We start from the raw sequence: 12,517 nt of genomic DNA on the forward strand, positions 1-12,517 counted from the left end.
TAATGCTAGAACAAAGCAACACGTGATTCATGTTATTAGTAGTCAGCTGAGGAAGTGATATCCCCACCTTGGAGGCTGATGTGATGGGCTTTGAAGTCACGTGGTGATGCTGACAGCAAGCTCCAGGCATGAGCCTACAGGGCAGGAAAGAGAACAGGTTAGAAGAAAGGTTGTATCCCCAAGGTGATTTGCAACTGGCTAAGCAAGAGGATACACCAAGCCAGGAGGGATTATTAGCACTTTCGTTGGCTTGTTTGCTGCTGGGACACTCCTGGGGAGTGCAGTATTTCCCCAGCTACAGGAAAGGAGGTCTACAAAAGGGGTTAGTCTAAGTACAAGACAGGTACAAAGACCATCAGTGAGGTTTGACTAATGGCCTAAATGTTTTCAGTAGAATAAATAAATAGAAGAGGTATCTAAAATTCTCTCCATCTCCACCACACAAAACCCATCCTGGCAGCCAAGAAGTGTTTTCAGAAGTTCACAAAGGTCTAGGTTGAAGATCTTAGTCAAGTTCAAGCAGCCTTTTTCTGGGATAGAAATGCTGCTAGCTGAGAGTATACAAAGAGAAGCTTTCAAAAGGAAGGAGACAGTTTGTTGGTAGTTTATTCCACTGATGCTTCTGATGGTCCTATTAATTTTTTTTTTTTTTTTCCTTTTAGGTGAAGAGTGAAGGCCCCAAACTGGTGCCCTTCTTCAAAGCGACTTGTGTCTATTTTGTCCTCTGGCTGCCAACTTCCAGCCCCTCCTGGTTCAGTGCCCTAATCAAATGTCTGCCCATTTTCTGCCTGTGGGTTTTCCTTCTGGCTCATGGAATAAACTTCTTAGTGGCACACCGGAGTGCCAGCCGCATCCTAGCAGGACTGATATTCTCGGCAGTGGGAGATGCCTTTCTCATCTGGCAGGAGCAGGGCTACTTCATTCATGGTGAGTGCAGTGTGAGTCTTAAAGGGATGCCACAGTGCTTGGCTGTTACTCTCTTTATTTAGTAATGAGTTGCTGGCCATGTGTTTTGTTTATTCATGTACAGCTTAAGTGCCTGGTAGTGTGAGGCACTCATCCCTAGACTAAAATCCATTGCAGTTAGAGGAGTCAAATCATGGATGAGTCTCTCGAGCTTATCTGGAGGTGCCCTGGAGTCATAGATGTAATTGGTGCAGGTCTGATTCCTTGGTACGTGCTCATAGCGTCTCAGCTGGCGGGAGCTGGGAAAGTGGCATGAGCAGAATGTCCGGGGAAGAGTCAAAAACTTACGGCACTCAGCAGCTGCCATGAAACTACAGGAAGTATTTACCTGCTGTCCCTCTGCAGTGAGATCTGTCAGCCCTTCTCTATAAGGATGCAGAAATAAGATGCATGGTGCAAAGATCTTCAGCAGAGAACAGATAAAGATCCTTAAATTTTAAAAGACAAGCCTGTAGCTTGCTGGGGGTGTTTAAGTGAATGTTAGGAACCAAAGCATCAGAAATCTTGTCCTACTTGCAGGTTCATCAGCATGAATCACGCACAGCCTGTTGTAAAAATATGGGAGCTGGTTTTGCAAGACATGTAAATGGTGGGGAATTGAGGGCAAAGCTTACCACAATACCCTGTCATCTCTACAGAAAGATCCACATCTCTCAGAGCAAAACAGGCTTGTTTTATTTCACTTGTTTGCAGACTAGAACATAATGATTTAGATTAATGATTTAAAGCCACACTGAGCCTGCCTGCAGCAACACTCCCCGTGGCCTTGGACTGTCACAAGAAATCAGCAGCAGTTGAGTTCTTCACTTAACTGCACTGGTGGGGTTTGTGAAGTCAACTTCACCAGCAGGGATCTTATTTAACATCCACCTGTGACTGTCCCATTGGAAAATGTGATGAGACGGGGCAAGTTTTCTGACTTCAGCTGACTTTCTGCTGTCAGCTCTGAAAGTCAAAGGCTTATTTTTTACCCCTTTTATGAGGTCAGTATTTAGTTTTATTCTGGGATTCCCACAAGCTTTGCTTTCTTTATGAGAGGAAAGTATTTGAAATGCCAGATATGAAATGCCAAAAGCTTTGAATCTGGTTTTAATCCTGCTTCCCAGGGGTTTATCCAGATCTCTTTAAAAGTTCATGTAAAAACTTTTACTGATTTTGTTGGACTGTAGATTAGGCCCTGAGGACTGGATCCATTTGGCTGAACTTTGGCCATGTTGCTGAGAAGCTCCATCCATTTCTCGGGGCACGGTCCCATCTGTGCTGAGGGTGTTGGCATTCCCACCGATGGACCTCCTCCTAACAGGGGTGCCTGGCTCAGCACAAGTCACCTTGGCCCAACTGCCCATGCTTCTGTTTTGCCTCCTGGAGTTGCTTCTTGAGCTGTGGCTTGGAAAACATTCAAGACCCAAATCTCACCATGACTGTTTTTGTACAAAGGCTGTGCAGAGGTTCCCTGTTCCCATAGCTGGGATTTCTCTGAGTCCCCTCTCTGATTTAATGCTAGAGGAAGGTTGACTTGTCACAGCAATTCAGTGTCTAGTTAAAGTGTTTTAATCTGCAAATAAGCTGGATTTTTTACCCCAGTTTCACAACTTAGATGCATCACTTTGTGGGTTTTGATCCATTTTTGTTCTTGATTTAAGGAGAATGTTTGTTTAGCTTTCTTAGACCATTTAGAAAATTTCTGCCTTGATTCTAGCTGTCTCCTGTCTGCCTCTTCTGTCCTAATCTGAGCTACTGCCTTCTGTATTGAAGCGATAACATGTTTCAGCTGTCAGCAGATAAAGTGTACCACCCCACTTACTCTGTCACCTTTCCTGCAAAATGTATTTTCTCCGATTTAAAATACAGCAGGCTGCTGTTGTTGACAACTGACGACATTGAAACTTTTGACATTATCCTTTGTGGGAATTTCAAATTTCAGGGGAATAAGAGGAATTATTAGACAAAAATGTACTTCTATGGCTTTCAGGCAGAAAAAAGGGTTGGGAACTGGGCTGAGATGAATAGCTTTTGAGACAATGAGTTCATAAAAGGACATTTGTTCATTATTTTATAGGGAAGTGAGAGCCTGGGAACTTACTCCTGGCACACTTGACTTCTTTCATTTTTGCTGTTTCAATCCACTAATAACAAGCTATTTTCTGACTAGTGCCTTACTGGATTTAGAAGACAGTTTACAGCGTGAACATCCACATCCTTTAATAGCAGACGCTTAGAAACAATTTATGCATTTGATGAAGAAGACGGGGACCAACAGAAAGGACTCATTGCCAGTGTGAGGGGAACTCAAGAAGCAGTGAGGGGGAAGGAAACCTGGGCTCTCTGATTCCGTCTAGGTAGCCCAGAATAAAGCAGAGAGGAGAAGGAAGCAGACAGAGGGAAAAGGCAGATCTGTCTGGTGTGGTCAGAGGGCTGAGCCAAAGGCTGAGAAATGCAAGAGAAATGTGCCCCCCTCCCTGTACAGCTGACACAGGTTTCCCCAGTTCCTGACTTGATTTGTGGATGTCGAATGAGCAAACCTGAGAGCTGACTTGTTTGTGGCCAGCCTCACCATGTATCACAAAACCCCTCCTACCTTTCTGGGCTTCTGCTTGGCTGCTGCATCCTGTCTTCCTCTCCTCCCCCTCGCTGCCAGCTGCCTGCATGAAGGACAACACATTCTTCAGTTCCCATCCCAGCACTCTCCACATAATGCCATTGAAGGAAAAATCACTCCTCACTGCTAGGGCGAAGTAACCTTCCCGTCCTTACCACCCCCATGGCTCTAACCTTTCCTGCACTATAAACAGCTCGTCCTAAATCCCTCCTCGTTTTCTCTCAGTGCTATGCTCATGATGTGTAACAGCTCTGCAAAACATCACCTTCTCATTGCCCTTCTTTGCACTTCCTTCACACTGTCCGTGTTCTCACCTTGCAGACCAGACCCCACAACTAGCCCTCTCCCTCTGGTGGGTTCCCCTCTTGTTCCACTGTGGCTGAGCTTCCAGCAGACATCTATCTGGTCCTTCCTGAAGGCTGGGAGACACTTCCCCTTCAAGCTGCCTCAGCAAGCATTAGGATGAAGAGATGTCTGCCAGCGGCAGGTTTTAGCGGCTGCCCTTTATACCACAACATCGTGCTTTAAACGTAAACAAGCATCCTGCTGGAGGACTCAGTTTCCCAGATCCTTTTCTCTGTTTCATGGTTTAGAGCTGCATGAAAACATCCAGCCACTCTAATAACCTTGCCCAGATGAAGTGGAACAGCTGTGCCACACATGGGCTTGGGAACCAGAGGAGCTGGACTCAGTTTGGGGCCTACTACATACAACTGGCAAGACAAGTAGTAGTCAGCAGCTGTACTGACACATGGTGACAGTTTTTGTTAAATGGATTAGTAGAGAGTGAATAACACATGAGCCGTACCTTCCAGTAACCACATCTGGGATTTCTCAGGGGTGCTACACTTCAAAGAGAAGCTGGCATTTTATATTCACTGATTGTTTCCAGCTAAGGTTCCTCTGAATCTTACAAATAGCCGTAACATTGTTGGCAGATCACATTGGTATAAGTCCCTGAAATATGTCAGCTGCTCCTTTCCAGCTTAGGTTTCTCCTAGCTATGGGCAGAGATGGAGTAAAAGCCAGATTTAGTCCCTGAGTGCCTTGCCTTTGGGTTTGTGACTAAATACGGTCAGATTTTGTGTCTGAATTCAGAGGGATCACTATCTTCTCACATTTTGTTCTGATACTGCTCTGATTCCAGCCTTCCTGTTTCATGCGTGACCTAGGAGTGAAATGCTTCAGATGACAGATATTTAGAGGGGATGATCTTTGCTCTGCCTTGCTCCCACTCTTCCATCCAAAGCAGGGAGGAGGAACATGTGAAAAGCAAGCAGCTTTTTTTCTTCTGCAGCAGCTTGGTTCACCTGGCCTCTTGGCAAAAATGGCTTGCACCACAACAGTCATACTCAGCTGCAGCTGTAGATGCACTGGGGTATTTTCTTAGGGCAGAAGCCTGATACTAAAGCTGATCTCCTACATACAGATTTTTATATTAAAATGGTCCCAAGTGTTCAGTGGGGTTCCTGCTGAAATCAAATAAGGGTTGTAACACAGGAAGGACATTATGCCTGTAGTCGTTGCTGTATATTTCACATCCAATATAGCCACGTTTTCTTTTGCTACTGACTGCCAGTCACTGATGAAAGTCACTCTTGCTTTGTCAATGCCTCTTTCTAGGTCTGCTGATGTTCGCCATCACACACATCCTGTACTCCTCAGCCTTTGGCATGAAGCCTTTGGACCTGAAGGCCGGCTTCTTGATGGGCCTTGTTTGCAGTTCCTGTTATGCCTTCCTGTACTCCTACCTCTCTGGCCCATTCACCTACCTGGTAGCTGTCTACATCGCCTTGATTGGCTTCATGGGCTGGCGAGCGGTCGCCGGCATGCAGCTGTGCAACGACCTCTGGACATGGACCAAGCTCTCGGCCTGCATCGGCGCGATGCTTTTCATGGTGTCGGATCTGACCATTGCAGTTAACAAGTTCTGCTTTCCTGTGCCCTACTCGCGTGTCATCATCATGGCTACTTACTATGCAGCTCAAATGCTTATTGCACTGTCAGCTGTAGAGAGCAGAGATGAAGAGGACTTCAAAAAGAGGAGCTAGGTGGAGTGCCAACAGTCTGTGAACAATGTGGGTTATATCTCAGGTGCTGTAGCTGCATTCACCCCTGAGAGAGATCTCCATTTCTCTAGGCATATTGGTGATGTTGATTTTGCTTCTTTGAAGCATTACCTTTGGGGCTTTATTTTCAATGGCTTTCTCTGAATATAGCTTACTTCAGTGTGGAGTCCACATCAGAAAGCTTAGACTGTCCCTGCAGTAGCTACTCATCCAACTTTTCCTCCTTGGAAGTGCTATACTACTGCATTTTACTTGTTAGTCTTGAAACTGATGCTGAATGTCTGAGAATTAGGAGGGCTGACGGAAAGAAGCTTTGGCCACACACTGTGCTAGGAGACTTGCTTTCAATAGGAGGCAGACAGGCACAGGTCTCTGCTAAAGCCATAGGTAAAATCAATTTAACCAACATTTAAGTTAGTCTGTTTTTGTGCATTATGAACTCAGTACACAAACTGGAGCTATTTGAGCCTCTGCTGAAAGGAAGCCTGCAGCGAGAGTAAAACCAGCAATTTCAGATGAGGGCTGAGCTTTGGAGTGAACAGCAGCATGTGGGGCAGCCCTTAGCAGAACCAGAATGAAAGCAAAACACCAGGCAGAGAGCACAGAGCAGGAGATACACTGAGATGAAGTGCTGTGTGCTTTGATTGTGGCTGATTGCCGCTCCAGAGCAGGTCTGCGGACACCAGTTGATATCAACACATATGGCAGAACTTAGAGTTTGGTGGGATTTCAGGGACGTCTAGGTAGCTAGGCCAGGGCATTCCGCCCCACCATACGTGTGCAAATATGTGGTGTGAGCAGCCACCAGTGACAGCTGAGTTGTCATGGGCACATGAGGAATTTTGATTTTTACAGCAGGACTTGGAGGATGCATCCTATTTGTGTCTACTACAGCAGATAGGAATCTTAAATCTTTACATCTTCCTTTCCCAGTATTCTAACAGATAACATTCCATATACTCATTAAGCTTTATGATCCTGCTGCTTGCAGCATCTCTTCTGAATCTCTGTGTGAGCATTTCCCGTGTCTGAAATGGCTAGTCAGGACCCTGATTTTGTAGATTGTTGTTCTGTTTTGCCAGCTGGTGGTAGATGATTAGCTTTGCACCACTTGTTTTTGGAAAGCCCCTTTTCAGCAGAGCTTTGTGAAAAGCACAGTCCTGTGTGTTCAAAATGCCTGCCTCTTCCTTCTTAAACTCACACAGAGTAGTGACAATGTGAGAGCCATCAGGGCTGGGAAAGCCTGTTTCATTCTGACCCAAATTTCTTCACTTGGTTTGTCTGCCCATCTGCTGAAGCAAGATTACTTCTGTCTTTACTCTCTTAAAAAGATATAGAAAGAGTTTGCCCTATTTTTTTTTCTTTTAATACCAGATTGATTTGTGATTGTATGTGTATTTTTTCCTGCTATTTGGGATATCTGACAGCAAGCTGTGTTGCTGTTTGAAACTCTCTTAAATGTGGTCTTCCCTTCTGTCCGTTCCAGGGCTGTTCCTGTGGGCTGAGATGCTCCCCTAGTGGCTTGTTTTTAAGACACAGTGAATGCATCCAGGCAGGCTAAGGAGGTAGCGAAGGGTTCTAACACCTCTTCAAACCTGTGGCCAAACAGGGACAACCAAAACAGACTGCGCGTGACTCAGATCCACGCAGGTCCTAATAACCCCTTGCACAATCTGCCTTGTGGGCAGAGCAAACAGGATGGGCAGCCTTCCAGATTGTCCTCGTGGGATGAAAAGTACCATGGTTGCCATACCTTGCGTGCCCAGACCATTCCAGGCAAAAGCCTGGCACTAAGTCCCTGGCACAGGTGGCAGAGCAGGAATTCTTTGCAGGGAGGGCAGCGGGGTCAGGGGGCAGCTGAGGAAATGTTACTGACCCTGCTAGCTTTTCCGTTGGTGCTGAGAGGTGCTAAGTGGGTCTCCTGTTCCTCCCCGGCCTTGTCTGTTGGGACTGGGTGTGGAACAGGCATTGCCCGCCCCCCCCCCCCCCCCCATGACTTCTGCATCAGTGCCAATGCAACCAGTATTACAAAAATCTAGGTTAACCATCCTGACCCCGTGGAATCATCTGCTGCTTCTCAAAGAGAGAGGTCAGCTGCATTGTTGAGAGGGAAAACATTGTAAATAGCACAGTCTGGTGTAATCTCTTCCCTTTAATGCTGTTGTGTAATACTGTCAGTATTCATTCACCGGTGTATCGGGGCCTGCCTGGAGTAAACAGCAAAGGAATTTAGAGCCATAAAACATCTTCATTCATCAGCATTGCTTATCTCCTGGCCGCAGCTTGAACCCTGCAGTGTAGCTCTTTGCGGATGTCACCCTCTGTTACTAAGCTTGACTGTTTGCAAATCTCTTCCTGCAACAGACTGACTGAGCTAAGAGGAAATCTAAGCATTTGAGGTGAACCCCACCATTCTCCCAGCATGTAAACAAAGAGCACATTTCAGTCTGGGTCAGTCCAGCACACTTGATCCAGCAGTTATTCAGAGAAGGTCCGTGCACCATGAGCTTCCCTGGTGACCTCCAGGGGTCACTTCCAACCTCAGCCATTCTGCGATTTAAAAGTTAGAATTTCAATCTGAGCCATTATCTCTTTCTTTCCCTCTAGAAATGAGCCATCTTACCTTTCCTGAAGATAGCTGAGGTGCTTTTCTGCATGCTTTTTCATCTTGGCTTTCTTTGCTGTCCTGCTCCACTTCTAAGTTCTGTGGAAACTTGCAAAAAAAGGATCTTCTAAGTGTCATTAGGAGACCTGCTCTCTCTAACCCACTGGCTGTCAGAAGTGCAGTTTCTGGTTGCAGAGGTCTGCAGGTGACACTAGTTAGGACAGCAGAAGCACGTGTAGCCCAAGTGGGCTGCTGCCCCCTCATCATCCCCTCACCCAGCAGGGGCTGGCTGGGACATATCCTGGCCAGCCATGCTAGCTCCATCCCAGTGAAGCAACGGTGTCAGCTTGCCCAGGAACATGAGGCAGAGCCCTCAGCATACAAAGTCTGAGAGAGTCCTAGTTGGCTCAGAGGTTTGCCAGTGAAGGCGTTTAATCTTCAAAATCTCTCTCCTACCATGCATTCTCTGCTTTTAATCCATATTACTTGTGTGAGACCACATTCCTGGAGGGTGTCTTTCCTGCTGGGAGGAGATGAGCTGATGCACTTACTTGACACAGTTCTGAGTTTCAGAAACCCTGAGAAACACTAAGCAGTTGCTCACAGACTGTTAAATGCCTTTTCACGGGGTTAAAACTCTTCCCTTAACCCCAGCAAGGGCAGTCTTCACTATGAAAGGGAGCAAACAAGAAGTGCGAAGGACATGACTGTCTATGGCACCACCAGTCAGTTGTAGACCTTCCTGCTATCTCTGCATTGTAAAACTGAAAGGTTTAAGCTGTTCTTCTCTTCTTTTGGGGGGTAAAGTCTCTGAGTAGCACCTGCTTTTTGGCCCAGGGACGTTACAGGGGGAATGAAGCACCCCAGTAATGTAGCGTTCCTGCCCCAGAAGTATCAGTTCTGGTGCTTGCAAAGCACAGAGGCGTTCTTTACAGGATGCTGTACTCAAAGGGTTGCTTTGCAATTCCCATCTATGGTCACTTGAGGCTAAACACATTGTGCAATTACTTTTGTTCTCTTCTATTACACTGTAGTTATCACCCACTCAAAGATCCTTTGGCTCTTTAATTGGAAATGCAGAGAATATATTTCAGCTGTACATCTCTCTCTGTAGGTACATCCTCCTTGTCTTTGCTCACACACAACTCCCAGTGAGTCCAAGAAGCAATGCTAATTGCAGCAGGTTTTTAAATGCTAGTAATGCTATTGGGCTGTGCCAGTTGCACTGATGTCAACAGGGTGAAGGTGGTTTAGAAATGGCAGGCTGAGTAGAACAAAGCCATAGGATATTAACGGCTTTACTCCTCCGCTGCCGAAAAAAAAAAAGTATTAGTGTTTAATACCTGGCTTCTTACTCCTCCATATTGAGGCACCTGTAAGGCTGATTGGTTTAAGAATTACTCTAACGTGGCTATTAAGTAGATTGCTGAAAATTTCATGTTGTAATCAATGGAAACAATAGATATATTTATACTTATGTATTTAAAATTCCCAGGACAAACTGCAGATTTTTTAGTGATTCTTTTAAGTTTTCTTGTGCCGTAGTTTGACACTGACACCTGTAAGTTTTCATCTTGCTGTCATGATAATTTGGGAGCTGTTTCAGAAGAAGCAGATCAAAGCACACAACAACTGCAAACCTCAGTGCCAGGTGCCTTGTTCTCTCTGCTTGGATTCTGGATACAGACAGGGGCTCTTTTAAGCAGAGGCAGCATAATCATGTTCCTCCCAGGTACTTCTCCTGCCTTTTATCCATGCTCGCTCCTTTTGTGGCCTTGGGTAAGTTACTTAAGTTTTTGGGGGCCAGGTCCTCATCTGGTGTAAATAGGCTGAGTGTATGGGAATCAGCACTCTCTGCCAGGTTACAACAGCAGGGGACCAAGACCCCTGTGTCTGTTCTCATCCCATTTCTAAAATGGGAATATTAGCACTTGCCTACCTCACAAGGATGCTGTAAGGATTAATGCTCATACAGCACTTTGAAGATGTAAAGTGCTATATGTCCCAAGTATTAATGTACTGTAGTGTTAAAAATGCTTCTAGGCCTCTGCAGGACTTCTCTTAAAGCATGGAATGTGTGACTGCCTTTTCAGTTTGCATCAGATGGAAAGCAAATGAAAAATATTTATTCATACTGCCTAACAGGATGGGCTCAGCTACACTTGAATTCTGAGGAGGGTTTAGCTTAGAAGTCTGAACTCTAATCTCAGTTTTGCAAACGGTTTTTGGTTCTTCTAAAAGCCTCAACCAAATTCTTAGATATGAACTGTGCATCCAAATTTTGCAGTCTAGTCTCATCCCTGACTGTTAGCTAGAATAAATCTAATCCAGTCAAAACACAGTGCTCTTATAGTCTGCGATGGCTGTTGGAAAGTCTGGAACAGAAAACAAAGTCATTCTGTTCAACCTTCATCCTGCAGAAGGTCAGCTCGGTTTCAAGGGACAACTTAAAAAGGGATGATTAATTTCTGTTATTGTAAGTTTACTGGCTTTAAAATCAGCAGAGAGGGAAGGCCTTGCTAGAATCAATAAGGTCGACACATCCTTCTTGAATTATTTCAATTTCCTTCTCACCTGAATCAAAGAAGTAGCAGGTTCTGCAGTGAAGGAAGTGCTTGTACCATCAGTCCGAGGGTTCAGAATAAAAGTAGATCTAGAAATACAGCTCTAAGCCATCACCATGTTCTCAATGACTATAAAAATGCCACAGTTCACTGATTTCAAATCTGGACCACAGCTACAAACTACTTGTTTCTGGTACCACTAGCTGCTGTACAAACACAAATGAAGGCAAGGAATTACTCACCAAGGAGTGTGAGCTGTGTACATGTGAAATGGACCATAATTTTGAAGCAGCTGCAGTTAAATCTTATCTTAATATGAACTCAGAAGCAAACACAATGCAAATTTTTATTGTTTCTTTAAAATGTATGATGGGTTCTAGTTTTCTTAGTTTGGAGGACATTTTCTTAATGTTATTTTATTTTTGCTCTTATTGTAAAGAATAAAAATACATGACTAGGTAGACCACAAATGAAAAAAGGTGGCCAGTTGGCAGGAATGCCAAAATTTCTATGGCTTGTATTGTTTTCGTGGTGACACTACGCTGCTGTAGGATGAGCTACTGGAGTGGTGGGAGAGCTCAACAGCAAGGCTGAAGCACAAGGCCAACTGCAGACCCTTGCAGCCAGTGTCATACCAGAGGGATGCAGGGGCCAAGCAGCCAAGATTGCAGCGGGAGCAACGCCTGGGCCTGTTTGGATCAGTTAAAAGACAGAGCAACAGGAAATAAAATAAATCTTTTCCTGACAGCTGAAAATCAAGAAACTAAATCCAGCCTGTTGGGTGAGAGTGCTGAATCAGTACAAACACATGGATCTAGACCTTCCTCTTGCAGGCTTCTGCTGGGCCAGACCTTGCTACTACTTTACCCTGGAAGCCTTGCTCCAGGCCTACAGTGTGGGCAGGGTCAGGCCAGTGGAAACCTTTTTAAAAGAATGAATTTGAAAACAATGGAACCAAACCAACAAACCAACCAAAAAAAAAAAAAACAACCCACAATCAAACAAAAAACAATAACAACCAAGGAAAGAAAAAGCAAATGCCATTGGGTAAGCAGTAGTTCTGCCTGGCTGAGACCGCAGGACTCACTGGTCTGTCCTGAGCACTAAATCCATGTCTTGTACCCCTGCGAGCCTCTCACTCCGGCCCCTCTCCCACGCATTCCAGACAGAGTGCACTGAAAGATGTGACTGAAGCAGCTGCTCTCCCTGGGGGAGTCAGCTTTTTGCCACGTCTGAAAGTCTCCAGCACTTATTTCCTTTACCGTGATTGTAAAGGTCACCACATGCAGTACGGCCACTTGATCTGGGATCTTTTCTTAACACATTTTTGTGCTGATTTTACTATTTTAATTCTTTGTTTGGAATGTATTTTTTCCTCATTTCTTCTGTATGTAACAGCAATTAAAAATATTAATTTACTCGGTATGTTTACTGTGTAGATGCAGTGTCTTTTTGCACACTGGTTCTGTGACAGCAGCCTACCGAGCCTCTCTAGCCCTGAAGCTACCCAGTGCCCCACTGAAGCAGACAGGCGCTGTCATGGCCAGCTACAGCATTCCCATCTGGGGAACCCTGAAACACCACCACATGCACACTGACGAGCACATCCAACACAAACCAACCAGATACCACTACGCTGATGATGCCTGCCTGGTGTTACAACGCACCCCAAGCTCCCTGGGGTGCAGAGCCCTGGAGAACACTCGCCCTTGCT

At 45.3% G+C, this 12,517-nt stretch overlaps 2 protein-coding genes across 2 annotated transcripts in view; one reads left to right on the top strand and one right to left on the bottom strand.

Annotated features, from left to right (window-relative positions):
* Positions 1-12,228, top strand: part of TMEM86A (transmembrane protein 86A) — a 28,660-nt gene extending 16,432 nt beyond the window's left edge. The window contains exons 2-3 of the mRNA XM_083839077.1: positions 663-927; positions 5,189-12,228. Coding sequence (XP_083695203.1) covers positions 663-927; positions 5,189-5,616 — 693 coding nt within the window. The 3' untranslated portion in view covers positions 5,617-12,228. The remainder of the gene's footprint in view (positions 1-662; positions 928-5,188) is intronic.
* The window catches only part of IGSF22 (immunoglobulin superfamily member 22), a 57,204-nt gene that overhangs the window by 11,762 nt on the left and 32,925 nt on the right, over positions 1-12,517 (bottom strand). The window contains 3 exon segments of the mRNA XM_083840292.1: positions 68-134; positions 3,545-3,608; positions 8,258-8,347. The gene's annotated coding sequence lies outside the window, so the exon portion shown is untranslated.

This window comes from Anser anser (assembly GCF_964211835.1).
Source record: "Anser anser genome assembly, chromosome: 5".
Classification (NCBI taxonomy): Eukaryota; Metazoa; Chordata; class Aves; order Anseriformes; family Anatidae; genus Anser; species Anser anser.